The sequence below is a fragment of the Teleopsis dalmanni genome, chromosome 2, assembly GCF_002237135.1.
Source record: "Teleopsis dalmanni isolate 2A chromosome 2, ASM223713v2, whole genome shotgun sequence".
Lineage (NCBI taxonomy): Eukaryota > Metazoa > Arthropoda > Insecta > Diptera > Diopsidae > Teleopsis > Teleopsis dalmanni.
In genome coordinates this window covers 222,687,916-222,707,108 of record NC_051847.1, presented here as the reverse complement: position 1 = coordinate 222,707,108, position 19,193 = coordinate 222,687,916, and the positions used below count along the sequence as shown (strand labels likewise).

The window sequence follows — 19,193 nt, the reverse complement described above, 5'->3', positions numbered from 1 at the left end:
AATTCTAATTAAGTTAATATAGCATTAAAACTGTTAGTAAACCTGATTACTTAATGATGAATATACATTAGTACCTATATCTATTTTCAATTTGATATACATGTTCAAAATTATATATGTTAATCGAAAGTTACAAAATCATTAACCACGTGACTAGTTCTGATGAAAAAAACTCAAGACTATTGTACTAAAATTTTTTAATATCAAGTAATTTAGCGCACTCCAATGAGAAATGGATTTATGACCACATGGCTTAAATGTGGATGAATTAACGATATATTAACGATATTTATTAAGTAGTTTAAAAGTGTCTTAAAATTTAACTATAAAAAGTGCATAAGTATTGATACATATTCTATTTATCTTAAATTTAACGATTTTTTATATATAAGGATGCCATCACTCATAAGCAATGTGAGTGCCAAATTTTTTTATGGTTCCCCCGTCATAGTGACAGCTAAATAATACTCATGCTGCTGTAATGTGTAGGAGTTATGAATGTGGCTCAATGCTGTTGCTGTAATTGTTAATTGTGCAAACAACATATGACACAGTTACCACCATGGAAGCAGCTTACAGTCATCGACCAGTTGAGCAGGAATGGCACAATTACAAAATATAACGGTACAAACGTGGTAAAATTTGGAAAATATTTGATAAAACGTGTACGTGAGTTGAAAGGATTTTGAGTGTAACAGTTTGATGCTACACGGTCAAGCGAGCTAACGGTCAACCCTGAAATAAATGCACCGGCAGTGGAGTGAGGCCACACAAGTGTGTAATATTTCAGATAAATTCAAACCAAAGCATATGTACTCGTACCTACTCCTTACTTACCTTGGTTGCTATGAAACTCTGTTATTTACGTTCTATATATTACGTAGAGATTATAACGTAAGGGTTTGAGAATGTAGTGAACTACTGCTAAATCCTTTCGCCGCCATTACGCAACTGTATTGCACATATGAACGTTTGAAACGGACATTTAATACTTTAGCGGTTTATTGCTTAATATACTTTTAGCAAGAAAACAGAAAATTTCGTAATAAAATGATTAAAATAAAAATAAAAATAGATTGCATACACACCTGGTACACACGCACACTCGTTGCTGTGTTCACCAAATGGACCCAAAGCACCACCGCCGGATGCATTCGTTGCTGACATTGCCGCTTGTCGTCGCTGTTGCCGTCGTGTTAACTGCAGTTGCGACACATCACGCCGTAAACGCTGCAAATCGCCCACTTGTCGCGTTAGCAAACGCATCGCTTGCGCTGATATAACCGCCGGCTGTGGTGTATGCAAATTTTCTGATTGCTCCGTTTCTTGGAATTGCTGCGGTGGTAGCATATTGTCATCGTATTTATTGTTGTTATTGTAGTTGTAGTTGTTGTTAGTGTCAGCAACATGTACTGTTGTTAGCTGTTGTAATTGTAATTGCAATTGTTGCTGCTGCAATTCAATGAAGTCTATTCGATCGTCAAGTTGTCGTAGATGTCTTAAGCGCTCATCAGCATGTGACTGTCGCACCAAGCAGTATAATGAAAATCCAAATGAACCGACGCACATCACGTAGAAACATAAATGGAACAAGGAGACTGACTGTTTTGTTGTTGTTGTTAGTTGGAATGTTGGCTTTAATGGTTTATGTTGCTGTTGCTGTTGCTGTTGCTGATGCTGATGCTGCTTCAGTTGCTGTTGATGTTGCTGTTTCTCCTGCAGTAGTTGTTGCTTATGACCACAACTGTGCTTGGGATTGTGTAATTGCTGTTGTTGTGTGAAATTGTGCTGCTGTTGAAGGGCATGCTCCAGCTTCTTATGTTGTTCGTTGAGTGCTTGTAGGCGACTAGTATTTGTTGTAACTGCATTTGGCATCAATATTTGTGCTTTGTTTATATTTTTTGCTGTTGCTATTGCTGCTGATGTTGCTGTTGCTGTTGCTATTAGTGATGTTGCTGCCGCTGTACTTTCCGTTGCGTAACACGTTGAGTTTAAAATGCTGGGTTCCTTTATCGTTTTAGCTTCGCGCAAGGACATTGTGCTTGCTGCCGTTGGCCTCTTTGACTCCCACTTTGAGAGCTGTTCTGTATCCTGATATGTTTCTGCAGGTTTATATATTTTTTGTGACTGTAACTGTGACTGTGACTGTGACAGTTGCGGTTCGCTTATATTGTATTTGGTTACTGTATCTGGCAGAGTTTCCACTACTGTTGCTGTTGCTGCTGGTGGAACTGGAGCTGGTACTGCTGCTGCTTTAGATTGTATTATTTTATCCTTTCGCATTATTTGTTTTGTGAGGATTTTTTATTTGTACGCCACTATCAAATATTTTTGTGCTACTCCTTGGGTTTCGAGGTAATTGTTTTTCTTAGATGGCAAAATGTTGGCTTTCGGGTTTTGTGCTTTTCTTTTCCTTTTTCTTTCCCTTATTTTGTGCTTTTGTTTATCCTTTGTTGTCAAATCATCTAAAAGTAAACTACGCTACAAGAAAATAAAAAGAACGAAAGTCCTTGCGGGCATCACATCAAGCCAATATTGCTGCCGCTGTTGTTGCAATTTATTTTCATACAATTTTTTATTTTTTATTAAGTTTTTTTATTGCTACCGGTTTTTTCTATTTATTTGGTTTCGAAAACTCTACATTATCTACATGGCCGCATATCGTAATCCTTCGTTATCGTTTGTTATACGCATTTGTGCCGCATCAAAACTTCCCTGCAGCTATGTACATCAATGGCAGCTCGGACACGGACCCACCAGCCGAATAGAGACCGACAAATGGACTCTTTTTATGCTATCAAATGGGCTTAGTTATGTCTTTAATGTATTTTATGCTCTACGTAGTTTATGCTTTACGTAGTTGACATTGACGTTGAAGTTGACGTCTTGTGCTACTACACTTTCTGCTACTTTACTACGCTTTGGCGCTGCCAACTACAAGTACTTTTCAGTGTTATTGCCTTGCAAACAAAATGTGAGTCCCCTATTTTTTCCTTTTGTGTTTCTTTTTTACAGTGTATTAGCAGATATTTTGCTGTTTTTTTTATTGCGTTTGTGCTGGTTTGACAAGTTTTTGACAGTCGTTTGCAACAACTGGAAAAGAGTTGCAATATTTCGTTGTATTTAATTTTTTTTTTTGACTTAACTCTTTTTTTGCTCACAATTTTGTCACTTGTTTTTAACTTTTTACCGTGTACTTCTTCTCTATAGTGTATGGTTGGTAATTTTAATTTAAGTCTTGTTCAGCTGTCATCCCAGTTTCCAGTTATAAATAAAACTGTAGAAAGTTTTCCTTGTAACTATTACAATATTTGAGTTGGACCTTGGTTATGCTTGATTTATCGCCTGGTCATGTGCTTGCATCGATGCAACTCTCTTAACCTCAAAATAACTGTAAAATAGAGAAAAAGAATTCAGAAATTTGTTACAGACTTTAAAGTTTAAATTGTATTTGTGGGTAAATTCTATTCCTCTGTCTGCCGCGCCTACGATAAATTCAATTTTAGACTCTACTGCGGCAAAGAAAAGAAAACTTTTCGAAAAACACTGGAAATGAGCGGCTTGAGAACTTTTCAAATTAAAAGATCACTTTTTATTGTTCTTCAACTTCAATTTAGTTAATTGAAATCCTAAAAGTATTAAAGTAGCAAATTGTTGTTTTTCTTTATTAGCGAAACTTTAACGTTTTTGTGGTTTTAGAAATTTATTGCAGACGGCAAGGAGCGACAATGCTAAGGTATTTCCACTACTTCTGCTGCCTGAAGAAGTAGACGAATAAACTACATAAGAACTGCGTTAATGTAGAAGAAAGTTTTTAGTATAATTCCAACCGCTCTTAGATTTATTTTCAAAGAAAGAGAAATTTTTTTATGCCAAACGAAATAAAACACATAAGTTATAAAAATATACAGATATACAGATAAATATACAGATATATACATACAAATTGTAATAAATTTGGGAAGACTAAATAATTTTTCATTGTTAAATATTGCTATTGCTTTAAATTTAAAATAATTTCAAAAAAAATTTAAAAAGATATAACAAATTTTTTAAATAAAAATGTTGTTGACATCAATTTTACATTCAATAAAAACACATATTGATATTATTGATAATAAAACACATATTGATACACCTTGAAACCTTGATACATTCGTAGTGCAGATCTGCATGGTGACCGTAAACGGAATCATTCGCTATATTTAACTTACTTAATTGACCGTAACAACCCGTTACCGGGTTGCTGCCTGATGTAACATGTGTATCTAGGCGACTCTGCTGCCTGCGCGCCTTCTCCTGTCTTGTACATTGTATCCTCATCTTAATGACTCTACCCGAGACATGTCTTACTACCGCTTAAAATACATCTTTTTCACTTGAGCATCTTCATTCATTCTCATGATATTACCAAACCAACAAAGGCACTGAATGAGTGTTGCGATAAAGCTTGTGTAGGTTGTGGATCATTTAGATGCGGTAATTGTCGACAAAATATCTTACGAAGAACTTTTCTCTCGGAAAGTGATGCTGCTTCATCATTATGTGATAGCATCCATATTTCTGCGCTATACAGAAGCACAAGTAGGATAAGTGGTAAATGAAGCGTCGTAAGTTATGCTGTCGAGAGAGAGATAGAGAGAGACAAAACATTTCAATTACTTATTGCGCCTATAGAAGCACCTATAAGCAATGTCAATTCCTCATATGATCTCCAGGCTGACAACGAAATTGTTTGTTATGCCGATATCAAGGTAGATGTGATCTTTGACAGATTCGAAAGTATAATCGCTTGCTAACAGTTCGGCGTCCGAGGGACGCACATTTCTACTAGTAATCGACATATACTTCGCTTTGCGTGCATTCACCGTTAAACCCGTTTTTGTAGGCTTCTTTTCGATAGCAGCTTACTGCTCCCATTGATGTCGATGTCCTGCTGTATCTTATATAATTTAATTAAGTCAACACACAAATGATAAAGTCCTATAGATTATCAATACATTCGATTTAGTATGCAGATTAAATCATTTGATTTAGTATTAAGAAAACCACCAACAGAAGTATAGGTCTTTCTAGGCCTTAATTAACCAAAATAAATGAATATGATTTTTAGATAAAAGAGCTACTAGTTGTATTGTTAAATATATATGTTTATAAGTCTTAAGATTTCAAATAGAAATAAATTATTAAAAAGGGATAAAATTATTACACTTTTTTATCATTACTTGATAAAAAAATTTAGTAATTTTTATATATTAAAATGTTATTAGTTATAGTAGTATAAAGCTAGATTACGGCAGTAAATAAATTTTATTTCTTGGAATTTCATTAAAGAATTAAATTCTATTGTTAGCTCGGAATCCGCACTAATGTGTTTTATATGTAAACGCACAGAACAATTAAACTGCAAGGCTCATCAAATTCTAACGTAAGGAAAAATTCGGCAAGATTTCTGCACATAGGTACTGTGATATTTGGAAAAACACACAAATTTTTGGTAAAAAAATAATATTATGGAAAAAATACTTATATGCATTCGAATATAAAAATCTTGCCAAATTCTAGCCAGTGTCGCCGTGGAGGTAGTGAGAATTCCTAAAGATAAAGCAGCTATACAAGTCTTTAATGTTAAAAAGAAATGAAAGAAGAGATGCAAAGAAAGAAACACATTGGACAGTAATGATAAGAGAAGCGTTAATCTAACAAAGACTATAGTGGTAAGAAAGAGTGAGAAGTATATTTTCCACCTATTAACTTGTTGAGATTAATGTTTAATCATTATTTGTGAAATTGTGATTAAAGAAAGAAAATTCAACTCAATTTTAAATAAATTATTAAGATAATGGTCAAGAAATTGAAATTACGTTTTTTATACTTTTCCACAAATATATATCCAGCATCACATCTTAACAAAAATGCAACATTACTGTTGTAGATTTTGATTTTCGGTAAAAGTAAAAGTCCGATTAGACGATGACTGTAAAAGATTATTTACTTATCAATTTTGCAGATTGACGCTAATTTTCCCTACGGGGCTGCGTAATGATGAGTGCTTATAAGCAGAGCACAACGAATAACTAACTGATAAACATGTATCAGGAAAGCATCCCTGCACCACAAGACAGGGATGTTGCTGTTTATTTGGTTAATAAAAACCCACAAAACAAAAGACAAAATATAAAATATGACTAAAAAAAAAACTAACCAAAACACTCGTACGTACGTAAAGACAAGACAGTCGAGATATTGCCAAATATTTTGATATGCTGCTGACGGCATATCAGAATATCAGAATATCTCATTTTTATCAGTTCAATTTCATTCAATTTGAATGAATGAAATGCAAATCAAGCATAAACCAAGCAAGTTTCAATATCAATAAATTTCTACAATATGCACAATACTTTTCAGTATATCGAATTTGGGCCAGTCAAGGGAACAGAGGAACTGGGTGCGGTATGCAGTGTGTAGTGTTCAGTGTGCTGGCGCACCATAGCATGTGCCATGTAAGCCCGTACGTGTGTAACGAACAACACTTGTCAATGTATAGATCCTAAGAGATAAAAAGCTGATGGCAACCTTAAAAAAATCATATCTAAAGCAAAAGCAAAAAATATAACAACAACAACAAAAACAAAAACAGTAATGACGACGAAAGCTACAAGAACAAGCCACATTGTAAAAGGATTATTGAGGTTATTTGCTAAATTTATTATTTCCACACAAATGCACAATCACTGTAACAACAACAACAACAGTAACAGCAACAACAACAGCAGCAGCAACAGAATCATTGGCAGTAATGGAGCTTAAATATTTACAAAATATTATAAAGGTACATAAAAATAAGTAAATATACACATGTATATATAAACAAAGTTATAAAATGAAATATATGAGTAACAACAAAGAAACAGAAAATGAAATGCCAGCAACACATGTGCGAATTTATGATTTACTGCAACAACAACAACAACAGTCACAACTTAGAAAAATCAAGACACTTTAAGAAATTTTCATTGTCTTAGCTTTTTCTCCCGTCCCGTCCCGTGGAGTTCAGCTTCCACTTACAGTTTTTCATATTTTCTTTTTTTATTTATTTCGTTTAAATGGTTGTTGCCTTGGGGAAAATTACTTAATTCTGGAATTTCAATTTAGCACTGGCAGCAAAATAGGAACACACACTCAAACGTATTACAATGCACGCACACTTGCAAATAATTACGTACAAATAAAATGCTCATAGAGCTTATAGAGCACACATTGCTTTTACTGTTGCTGGCCATGTTAACATTTAAGTTCCGCTACTAACGTCCTTACGTCCTTGCTTCACTTTACTGGTTTGTTTCAAATTTCCGGAATTTTTGCCACGCACTCCTGCTACTGGTTGTTGTAATTTTTTATACTTGTAGCTTTTGCTTACTTTTGTGCGGTTTATTTCTTTGAACGAGGGGTTGGGAGAACAGTTATATTAAATTATTTTACACTTTTTCTACCTTTATCAAGCAGTTTGTTGCTGCTGTTGTTGTTGTTGTTGTTGTTTGTGTTTGCATTAAGCACACAAAAAAGTGTTTAATAAAGTAAAACGGAATTACAATTAACTACACACCACTACAAAAACAAATACAAAACACACAAACGCACATCTACTTTATACACCTAAAAGCAAAATTAAAAATGAAAAAAGATACTGTATGTTGAAATCAACAACAACAACAACAACAAAAATATAAAAGGAAAAAAGTAAACAAGACCACGGCTGTGGCAGCAAGTCTCAGCTGTGAAATGTAATAAAACTTGCAGACATCGTACAGCAATAGCGGCAGCAGTAACAGTAACAGCAGCAGCAGCACGAGCCAAGACTGAACGACATGCACCCAAGAGAGTTAACAACATTTTTACGTACTCCTCAAAGTATGAACATATGTGCCCGCTGGTTTGTGCGTACGTAGTTCTAAATGAGTTTTGTGCTAAGTTACATTTTGCAGACTGACTTGAGGAACGGATGAAGATGGAACTTAACACATATGCTCTTTACGCAAAAGTGCTTTCATGTGGACCACACTACAAGGCTAAAACAAAGAAGTGGAAAATGGGATACTTCTATTACTAATCCAAACATAAAAGAGGTAATGGGCTTAGAGTTAGAAATGTTGTTAGATTTAGAGAGTGTGATGTTTTGTTATTGAGCATAGTATCGACTAAATTTATTGAAAAGCTTGTATACCATCAGTATCTTGAAGACTATTTGCTAGAACGTTTTCTATATATATGAGGGTCTTTATTTATATTTTATCGTTAATATTAATTACTCGAAGAATTCTGGTTATCTCTTTAAAAGAAGTTTTAGGAACATAAATTTAATTATCAGAATTAAATTTCGATTACGGTCTAAGTTTTAAGTGCTTCAACTACTAATCCAAATATAAACGAGATGATGGGTTTAGAGTTAGAAATGTTGTTAGAGTTAGAGAGTGTGATGTTTTGTTATTGAACATATTATAGACTAAATTTCTTTAAAACGCTTGTACACCTTTAATACCTTGAAGACTATCTGCTAGAAAGTTTTTTATATATATTTTCTATATTATATATATTATTTATATTTTATCTTCAATATTAATTACTCGAAAAATTCTGGATATCTCTTTTAAAAAAGTTATAGATACATTAATTCAATTATCATAAATAAATTTCGATTACGGTCTTAGTTTGAAGGGAAAAAAAGTTTATCTAATTGTTAGTGCTATATAATTTTCTATTTATTTGATAAAAACATTACTTTAACAAATAGTTTTTTATGACTTAAAATTTTAGAAACTCTAAGTAATTTTGAAACTCACTTTAAAATTATTCAATTAAGTAAAATTTTTTTGAAATGAAATTACATGCTCAAATTGCTTAAACACTTCCTGAGTTTACTTCCTGCCCTTCCCACTAGATTACAAGAAAATTACACAGTTTAATCCAAGTGTTTAATATATGCAATTTGAAAATTTATTACCTGCCCTTTAGAAGACATTTAAACCCTTGGGTGTAGTTCACTAATAGCTTGGAAAAAGATTATAAAACTATTCAATGCTTGAAGCAATTCTGCACACTAAAGCTCATTCAGAAATTCTAGTGCATATCCTTAAGAACAACATAGCATGTGTGCGTTTATTTAAAAATGTACATGCAACTATTTTTCTATTTACTTTGTTTAAACAACAACATTCCTGCCACTAAATAATCCTCCACTTTTTCACTTTTTAATAAAATTACAAATAAATTTAGTTAACTCGTCGTAGTGTGCTTATAGGTGTACACAGGTCGTGTTCTGTTGCTATTGTTGTTGTGTCATTGTCCATTTAGGCCAACCACTGCTGCTGGTTTCAAGAGCAGCAGGAAAGCGTGCAGCCACAAACACACACTGCCTTTTATGTGTGCAAAATTTTTCAAAGGAAAACAACAAAAAACAAAAAATTTTCTTGCAACATAAATAAAATCAACAAACTTACATACACAAACATACACAAGCGCACAAAAGAAATAAGGTAAAATAAAAAGTAACAACAAGCATAAACAAACACTGTTGGATATTGCTGCTTGTTCGCTTGTCTGTCTGTCCAAGTGCTCACCAGTCCTATTACTGTTCAGTTGTTGGTGTTTGTGTAGTTATTGTTGGTTTTTTTCATTTTACCATTCTAGTGCAGTGCAAGTTAAAGCTTAAGTCCAACTAAGGAGACTAACTTAACAAAGTCAAGCAAGCAGGCTCACTAGCCGGCAATCAAAAGAATAAACGATACTTGGCAGCGCTGTTAAGCTTATGATGCGTGAGTATTTAAGTAATTTGCTTGCTCTTTGCTCAAATCATGACAACAAAAGCTATAATAAAACTAACAACAACAATACAGAAAACGAGTAATAACCACGCTAACGACAATAAGCCGACGACAAAACGATGCAATTTTTCAAACGTGTGCGCAGCATCGTCGTTGATTTTTTATATTGAAGAGATGTGCTGCCACGACCTTTAAAGCTGCTGTTGCTATTAATACTGCTGCTGCTGCATATAATTGCTTTGCGGTTATTCTGTGTATGGGTGTATGTATGGATTACTTTCGTGCAGTTTTTGTTCCTTGCACTTTTTTATCGCTGCAGTTTCCGTTGTGGGCTTAACGTTGCCAAGTTGTTAAGGTAGTTTAAGAAATGACAATACAGCAAAAGCACGAATTTGACGTTAGTGCGGTAACTACAATTATGTGGATAGCTGTTGTACAGAACTTAGTTTTTTGTGTTGGTATACGTGAGGGTGCGTATGTGTGTAAGATGGTGGGGCTTTTAAGCACTTGTAAGCCCAAATTAATCCTTTTTTATAACTCTAGTTGTTATTGTAATTTTTTTATTTATTTTCACATATTGTGTTCATTTAAATTTTATATTCTTGTCGTTCGTTATTTATTTGTTTTTTTGTTTTTGTTTTTGTAATTGTGGTCTTATTTACGGTAAATGCTTTTCAACTCTTTGGCAAGTAAGCGTAATTAATTTTGCTGTGGGGTCACATTAAAGGACGTAAACGTAAATAAATGTTTTGAGCTTACGGTTTCGTGTCCTTTTTCAAGTGCCACCAAAAAGTGTTCTTATTTCTTACTATTTTATCTTTTTTTTTTCGACTTCGAGTGCTTGTGCATTTGTAGTGTTTTATGCTACCAGACTTTGTCAGTTAATAGAATGGCGTCCTGTAGCAATTAAGTTAAAAATGTTGTGGCGGCTTTTGTTTTGCGCTTAATTTAACCACAGTCGATGTGTCCCATGACAGTAGGCAGAAGAGCTAAGGGGACAAGTTGAAAATAGCAAAAAAAGATTGTGATTTTTTTAAGTACATATGCACAACATTTACTCCAGCACTCGTCATTTTATCAAAGCGATAAGGGCTGTAGTGCAGTTTTTGCATACATATGGCGGAATATTGTCAGTCATGCATTGGTGTCGGATTCGTAAATTAACATGTTTAAAAATCATAAAAATGAAACACGAAGCAACAAAAACAAAAGTGAAGTGCATGAGAATTGTAATTCTCATTGCTCATTTACAATGAACAATATGGAGTTTATATTCTTCATTCATTTTTTTCACTTTTTAGCCACAAATATTACAATAAAAGTCCTATTAGTAAAATACTGAAGTTTTATTCGATAATAGCGAAACTCAGTGGATGCACAAGCCACAGGACAAATGGCAAAGTGCACATTTGTCAATAAAAAAAGTAACATCAATTTGTCTTGTTTTTGGCGCTATATCATTATACGAGGCATAATACTTGATCTGAAATTTATAGCAAAGTCTTACTGTAATCAAACATCGTAATATCATACAACATATTTTCCAATATTTTGTAGATGCAATATGGATTTTGTGGTCTTACAAAAAAGAGTGTGCAGTGACAATTCATGCTCGGCATGTCTGTCATAGCCAGAGATTATTCTGCATACTTTAGCTTACACTTAAATCGTGTACGTGTAAAAGCAATAGCTATTGCTTCTATATAAATTAAAGTATCTCGTCTCTGAGAATCTTAAGGATTTGAGATCCAGAGCAAAGTTTGCCAAGTGGTGTTAGAATTTAATTTTTTTAGACATTGTTTAATTTAATTTTATTTTTATAACCAACTTTTGCTTGCAGTTGGTCTTTAATCTGAGTTAAGACAGTGGATATGGGATATTCGCTGATCAATTAAATCAGACAAGTGCACAACTTTTCGAAGGTTGGCGTTTTTCACCGAATTACTATAGCATTATTTTGCATTTCCAAATCACTAAATATAATTGATTTTATATTTTAGTGAAATATGCTTATCTTACCATATATGTTCTATTGAATAAAACAGCTTAAGCAACTAGTCATTGTTGTTGCTTTTCTTTTCACGAAAGAAGGACTCATTAGGCTTATTATTCTGTCAATTACTATTTATAAAAATGTTTCGTATTATATAAATCTAAATTTGTTTAAAATAGAAATTTAAATTCTACCAAATATTTAATTATATATAATAAATTAAATTTTGTTATTTGTGTGAAAAGAATTCAGACAACGAGAATGCTGCCGGTAATTTAAAAATTATAATTTTGATTTTCTCGCAATTGTTAATATTAAATACTCGCTACTCGTCACTCGTTGCGATGTATATGCGCGTATTGTACTTGTTATTTGCATTCACTTGCTGATAGCATTGCATTGCTTAAACGAGCAGCACTTTTAATTTCTTAATTTCCACCTTCCGTTCCATGATATGCTACATGCCACAAACAACAAACTCATGCCGCTAATTTCTGTGACGGCGCAGCTCAACATTCTTCCCATACATAGACGAGTGAATTTATTTCATTTGAATTCATTCACTTTCGAATTCAGCGACGTGTAATAAACGAGTGAATGAATTCGCAAGTACCCTTTCCGTTTTGAGCTTTCCGTCGCTTACCGGCCATATTAGCTTATAAATGCTACGAAATTGCTCGTTGCTTATACCTCCCAAATGGTGAATCAGTGGATCGTTCTTTAGCGACTTTAGCGTTTTAGTGAACAGAAATTGCTGTGCTGTCCCTCATTCCACATCCCATAAACGACGAATTGTGAATACTCGTACATATAAGCGTTGACTTTTGTGTGCGATGATATCTTTTGCTACTTGCGGCTCCAGAATTTCTAAATTATTTCCGTATTTCTATTATTATCATTTTTTATTATTTTGCCGTTTTGATTATGATGTTGTCGATGTTGATAATAATATTAATGACGATGAAGATGATGATGTTCATATACTAGTACAAGCAACAAATCGCTTGCACATTGCCGCCGATACTGTTGCCCTTTCAATTCTCATTCGCGGAGTTGTTGTTGTCTTTGTTGTTGTTGCTGTTGCTGCTGTTACTGTTGTTGTTAGTACATTTACTGCCTCTTTGCTGTTGATGACTTTTATTATTATTATTGTTATTAATATGATTGTTACTGTTGTTGTTTTTGTTGTTGTTATAAGCGGTTAAATGGACTGCAAGCGGGCGTGTTCGTTTCTAAATCGCATCAGTAAAGCACAGTCTGACTGTCCGAAGTAGGAAGGAAAAACGAGAACTTTATGTCATAAAACCCTTGTTGGGGAATGCAAAATGATTTTATTGCTTCGTTGAGTATAAGAATTGTTATTGCGACGGCTGTTACCGATACCGTAGAATTGTAGATGCTGGTACAAAACAACGGGCTGTCAGTTCATGATGTAACACTTAACCCATTTCGTAGTTTTATTTAGATTTTTATTTAGAACTTTTATGAGAGCAACACTTAAAGTAAGTGAAGTAAAATTTGCTTGAGTTCATTAATTTGTCTGAAGCAGTTCGGAGTACCGCGTCATCTTTAATTTTCATTTGAACTTAAACGCAAATGAATGAGAAGCAGCATTACGCCATACAATATTTGCTTACAAGCAATTTATCATTCATTCATTCATTTATTCATTCATTCAATAATTCATTCATTTGCTCATTCAATTGTCCCGTCAGTCAAGTTAACAATGTCAAATAAAACGCACCAACGCGCTTTTCACAATTACAATTACAATTGCGAATAAATACTTTTCCATTATTTTGATTATTGTTGTTGCTGTTATTACTGCTGTTGTTACTATTGTTGTTGTTGTTACTGTTATTGCTGCTGTTAATGCTTCATGCTTGATGCTATACATTTTCTACTTTTGCTTATTCTTCTTCCGTTTGTTGTTGCTTTTGTTGTTGGTACTTTTTTCAGCAATGCTGGTAACTGTGAGCCATTGAAAACGTAGAAGCTGAGGTGGTGCCGACGCTACCCACCACTCTTGATATTCCTTTACAATATCACAATTTTTACCATTCCACGAGGTGAACAATTTAAAAAATTGAAAAGAATTATTTTAAGTGCGACAATTGCAAGAAATTCAAGATGGAATTTGCAATATTTGGCATAACAAGGGGTGTTGGATTGTTGCTAAGAATTGCGAAGTAAAGTCGTGGATAGAATAAAAAGGAGTGAAAAATATGAAAAGAAAAACAAAAACAAATTGCAGTTAAGAAGAAGGAAAAAAAAACTGTTTAGAACAGCTCAAATGTCAAGTAAAGGTGTTCAAGTATCTCACTTGAGTTGAATGGTTTTCAGAAATATGTTAGTAAACTAAGGCATTGAAAGGGAAAGTCGGGAGGAGGTCTACCCAAAGGGTTTCAAGATAAAATTAAACTCATTTTTAATTATTTTCATTCAAAAATTCATAATTATTTTGCACTAATGAATTCATTCATGAATAATTGAGTTACTACTTGATAAATGAAAAAAAATGCGAATCCTCAAACAAAATGGAAAAAGATGAATATGAAAGGAAAATTAAAAATAAAAATGTTGGCAACATTGTTGTGGGATAGTTTGTTGCTTATTTACAAGAAATTTATTCAAAGCATAATAAATTCTTCAATGTAAAATATTTGCAATTTCTTATAAATAATTAAATTACATTAAGTGAATCAGTAATCGTAGACCTCGACCTCATAGAAAATCAGTCATCGAAAGGAAAAACACACTTTTAAGACTCGATAGCAGTTCCTAGACACAGAGATTTTGCCATAACCTGTTTATTGAAAACCACAATATTAAAGTAATTAATAATCTTAAATAAATATTTTCAAATGTTATATTTATAAATATTTAAAGTGTAAATACACTTCTATTGCTAGTATATCTAAATCAACCTGATCCAAACTGGAAAAGAAACGCATCAGTCAACTGCTTCAACAGCACTACGGTATCGTTGCTGACGGGTTATTGTGTACTAGGTAGATAACAGTACTACCATACACCTCATGTCTCAGTGTTTATCATTGGGTAGGAGCGGATTTAAAATCATTGAGGGCCTTTTTAATAACGACCTGAGAGAGTTATCATGCTGATGAGCAAATGAGATTTTAATCAATTGTTGATTTTATTTTAATATATTTTTTGAATTTTACTAAAACATGTTAAATACAACATTATTCAAATAACCACCACAGAAGAAAACTCGATGCGAAAATTCGTCATAGTTACCGAAGTAAGTTTTTACAATTTTAGTATGTTTAGCAGTTACTAATAGTTCCTAAATATAAAATGTCGAATTTTAAACGAAAGATATAATCCTTGTACCATTATTCAACTTGATATACGTTACTAAAATGGTATTGTCAGGTCAGAAATACGAAATGCGTAATGCAAACGAATTGTTTTAGAATCAATGAATACTGGAAACTGTTTGAAACTTTAACAATTACTGTTAATACAACTTTTTAGTACTCCTAAATTTAAGAGTACCATGCAAATAAATGGTGTTTTAACAGGTGGAATTAATGTTTTTACCTGGTCCCAGTAAGGTAGTATTTCTCAATAAGTTTGGATTGAAGATTGAATATAACAAGTTCACTGACAAGTCTCCACAACAGACTCCATATAATAAGTTTAACTTTAGTTGCAAAATGTACTCTTTATCTACGGGATGACGAGACTTCTTGCAATGTAGTAATTGATTATAAATCAAGAGAGTTCCTCAAATTCAAATCAAATATTATTAAAAATTTTTCAAATTTAAATCAAATATTATTAAAATATACTAACTTTCAATATTTATTAGTATTGAGTACATATCTATTAGAAAGGTTCTACTAAAATTGAAAAGACGTCTGGTTATAATAATCTCTGTCCTGTCAATATCATACGCAAAGAAGCTTCCTTATATAGAGTCGGGAAAGCGAAGTTAATGTATGTACATACATATATGTATGTAGAAGAAAACATTATGTTAGACAGTTTCTTTATGTAACTATAAACTATAAAATTATCATAAGTTTTTTCCAGTTGGGAAATATAATTCCAATGTCATGAACTCTTAAATATGATTGGATTCAATTATCTCATTCACTCTGTCAACTCGAAAGAACTGTCTTCCTTTATAAGGCAGAGGTTACTGACAGATTAGCTGTCGGATTATATTAATCTCCCTTGTCTAACCGAATGTCATCTCTGCCTGTATAATTGGACCTGGATGATATTAGAAAGGCCTTCTGACTATACCTTAACAAAGAAGTTACATTCTGTTATTCATTTCAAATGCTAAAGTATCAGTACTTTTGTTGGACTACAAAGAAACACTCCTCCCAATAAGGCAGAGCTGTAATTGCTAACAGATTGCTTGTAATATTAATCTGCATTGTCTGACCAAATATCATCTTTGCCAGAATATTTGGGTTTAAAGGTACTTAAAAAGGGAGATACTTTCGAATCTGTTCAATATTAGGAACTCTTTAGCGAAGGACATTCTCTTCCTCATTTGAAAGGTTAAATTATTTCGTTCCCTTAGAATTGGTTTTAGGTACAAAAGATAAAATAGTGTTTGGTTCTGTTAGGTAACCGGTTTATTCTCAAAATTCTTTTACATTCTACTACTTTATTACTTTACTATATATTTGTGTTAACTCAGAGATTGAAGGGTTCAAAGCATATAGTTGGAAAATTTTTTGTTTTTTTCTTACCAACACCACATTTAGCTCAAAATTAAAAAAAGAAACATTTAATGGAAATTGCATTTTTTTTAAGAAATAATATATAAAAATAAACCAATGATTTTCAATATTTTCTTAAATGCATGTGATTTATTCCAATCTATCTCATCTCATATTAAGCAATTTGAAAACTCTTTCCTTTGGCTACACAGATGTACTACGTTTTCCATCAAAGAGCAATTTGCATAAACTAACATTTTTGACTACTTGGTCATGTCTCAAATCCTAGCAATTCAACAACAATGCATTTCGAGTTGATTTAAATATAATTTGAATAGATATTAGAAGAGCAGCGCTCAGTGGAGGTGCTCCAGCTCTCCAGTACCACTTGAGTGCTTTATTAAAATTCCCGTCATACTTTTTATTTATTCAAGACAAAATTCGATAAATTCAATGCCCGATTGGAGCAACCGAAAACTCCAAAAATAAAGATTTTTCTCTATTTTTGGTGCAATTTTAGTTTATTTAGCGTGAGTAGTTTCCACTGCAGAAACTATTTTTCAAATATAGACTAAAGTGGATAATGCAACATCATCAAATGCAGCTTGCAGCATCACAACTGTGGCGTAGAGTGGTGCTAGTAAAGTGAAGTGCTCACTTCTAGTCCGAATATTGTTTAAATGTTTCCTCAATGAAGCATTCTCTGTGTTGTGTGAATGCCGAAAACGCGTCTTTAACCAGTAAGACCAGTAAGAAGAATAAGAAGAAGTTCCCCTAATGGAATAGCTCTCTAATGCCACCCCAACTTCTTGTACTCCTCGAACAAAATATGAAGTACCACAAAATATCAAACCATGCCAATGTCATCAACTTCATCCTTGTCTTGTTCAAAATTATTGTCAGCCACTTTGGCAGCAACTGCTGCTGCTTGCTGCTTGCTGCTGTGGATAAAGTGATTTCAAGTGTGCACCAGTACAGCAGTGCAGCAGTGCAGCAAAGCAGCAGTTGGAACTGTAGCACGAAGTATCAAGTGCTCAAGAGGATTTTATTGAAGTTGATAACGACGATGTTGAGGACGAGGACAGAGACAGAGTTGGTTGGCTGGGGGCTTGGTCTGATTGCTCTGCACATAAATGCAAGCGGCAATTTGACGAAATTGTCACAAACTCAAATATTTCAGACTTAAAATTGGAAGCATTTGTGTTTGGAAACATTTTTGAATTTCTGATTATTTTACACTTTTAAAGGGAATTTCCGGAAGTGGATTTGCAGCTTAAGCACTTCGCATACACCGACAATGAAGTGCATATCAAGGGCAAACCAAGCTGAGTTGCTCTCAGCTTGAACTTTGAAATGAAAAGTTTTCCTTTTGAATCTAAATTGCGAAGCCAACATAAACAACAGTCCTTGTGTGCTGAAGACGTACTTCATCTCTCGAGCAACACATTGGAAACTTTAGATACAATTTCGCGCTCATATACAAACGTTACATACGACTACATTCTATATGTAGAATGTAGTCGTATCTATTCCAAAATTTATGTTTACCGTTTTTATGCGTTCGTCCTTTCTCAGGTTCGTTCTTAGACAGGATTTGTGCTGGTCTTATATGTTTTTTATATTTGTTTTTATTTTATTTATTTTTTTTGTTTTTGGCGTTGTGAGTTTGATTTCTGTTTGTAATCCACCCTATTTGCTGTTATTATTTTTCTTAAATTTTATAAATTTTCATGAGTATTTTTTAGCATATATTCTTGCGTATATTTCACTTAAAATAACATTTCTACTTGTGAGCTTACTTTTGGCCTGTAAATCACTTTTTTCATTTAAATTCACTTTGTTGCTTCATTTGCATTTCATTTGCACTGCTACGTTTTTATTTGCCATTAAAACAACAATAAACAATGCATTCACTAAGAGCTTTTCACTACAACTTGCGCGTTCATTAACCGCTTGCATAGCAAGTCACCGTGCAACTGAATTCTAAAAATCAGTTCAGAATTCTTATTCATTCACTGCTTGCCTGTTGGGCTCTTGGGTTGGTGTAATTCCAGACCGAATCATAAACGCACACTAAACAAATTCAACCGACACACACATGATACCATTTGTACGTTCACGCTGTGACTGAAGGCACTGTTCACTGTGCACTGTTCGACGACTTCACAACAAACCGTAAATGAAAATGAGCACATTTTCATTTCACTCGCTCTCTCGTTGGCATTGCACACAAATTACACAGACATTACACAACGAGTGCCGCACACTCGCAGCATTCAAACAGCATTTGTTTGGTTAAAATATTATGAATTTGCTGCTTTCGTTGTTGCTCATTTTCATTTTCCTTTTCCTGTCGTTGCTTTTGTTGAGTTGGTGCTGGTGTTGGTGTTAGTGTTAGTGTTGGTATTGGTATTGGCATTGATATTTGCGTTTGTGTTTCTGTGTAAAAGTGCTGCCAGTACCGATTTTGTGCGCTGATAAGTTTGTTGTGTTTTGTACTAATTTCCTGTTTCCGGCAGGTAATAAGGATAGTTTCAACTTTTGCTTTATCATTTTCACTGCTCTGTGTTCAGCGGAGATTTTTCTTTTTTGCGAAAAAGTTTTCCGTTATTTAGCGCAAATATTTCAGTTGAATAAATTCAGATCTTAAAAGCAGTGCTAATATAAATA

At 33.5% G+C, this 19,193-nt stretch overlaps 2 protein-coding genes across 2 annotated transcripts in view; one reads left to right on the top strand and one right to left on the bottom strand.

The window, feature by feature from the left end:
* Positions 1–19,193, top strand: part of LOC119676814 (GATA zinc finger domain-containing protein 10-like) — a 148,619-nt gene that overhangs the window by 102,756 nt on the left and 26,670 nt on the right. The gene's annotated exons all lie outside the window — the stretch shown is intronic.
* LOC119676815 (GATA zinc finger domain-containing protein 10-like) lies at positions 888–18,653 on the bottom strand. The gene is made up of 3 exons (XM_038088074.1): positions 18,072–18,653; positions 1,089–3,391; positions 888–991 (listed from the first exon to the last, which is right to left on the bottom strand). The coding sequence occupies exons 2-3, from the start codon at positions 2,281–2,283 to the stop codon at positions 888–890; spliced, it is 1,299 nt and encodes a 432-aa protein (XP_037944002.1). The 5' UTR covers positions 2,284–3,391; positions 18,072–18,653.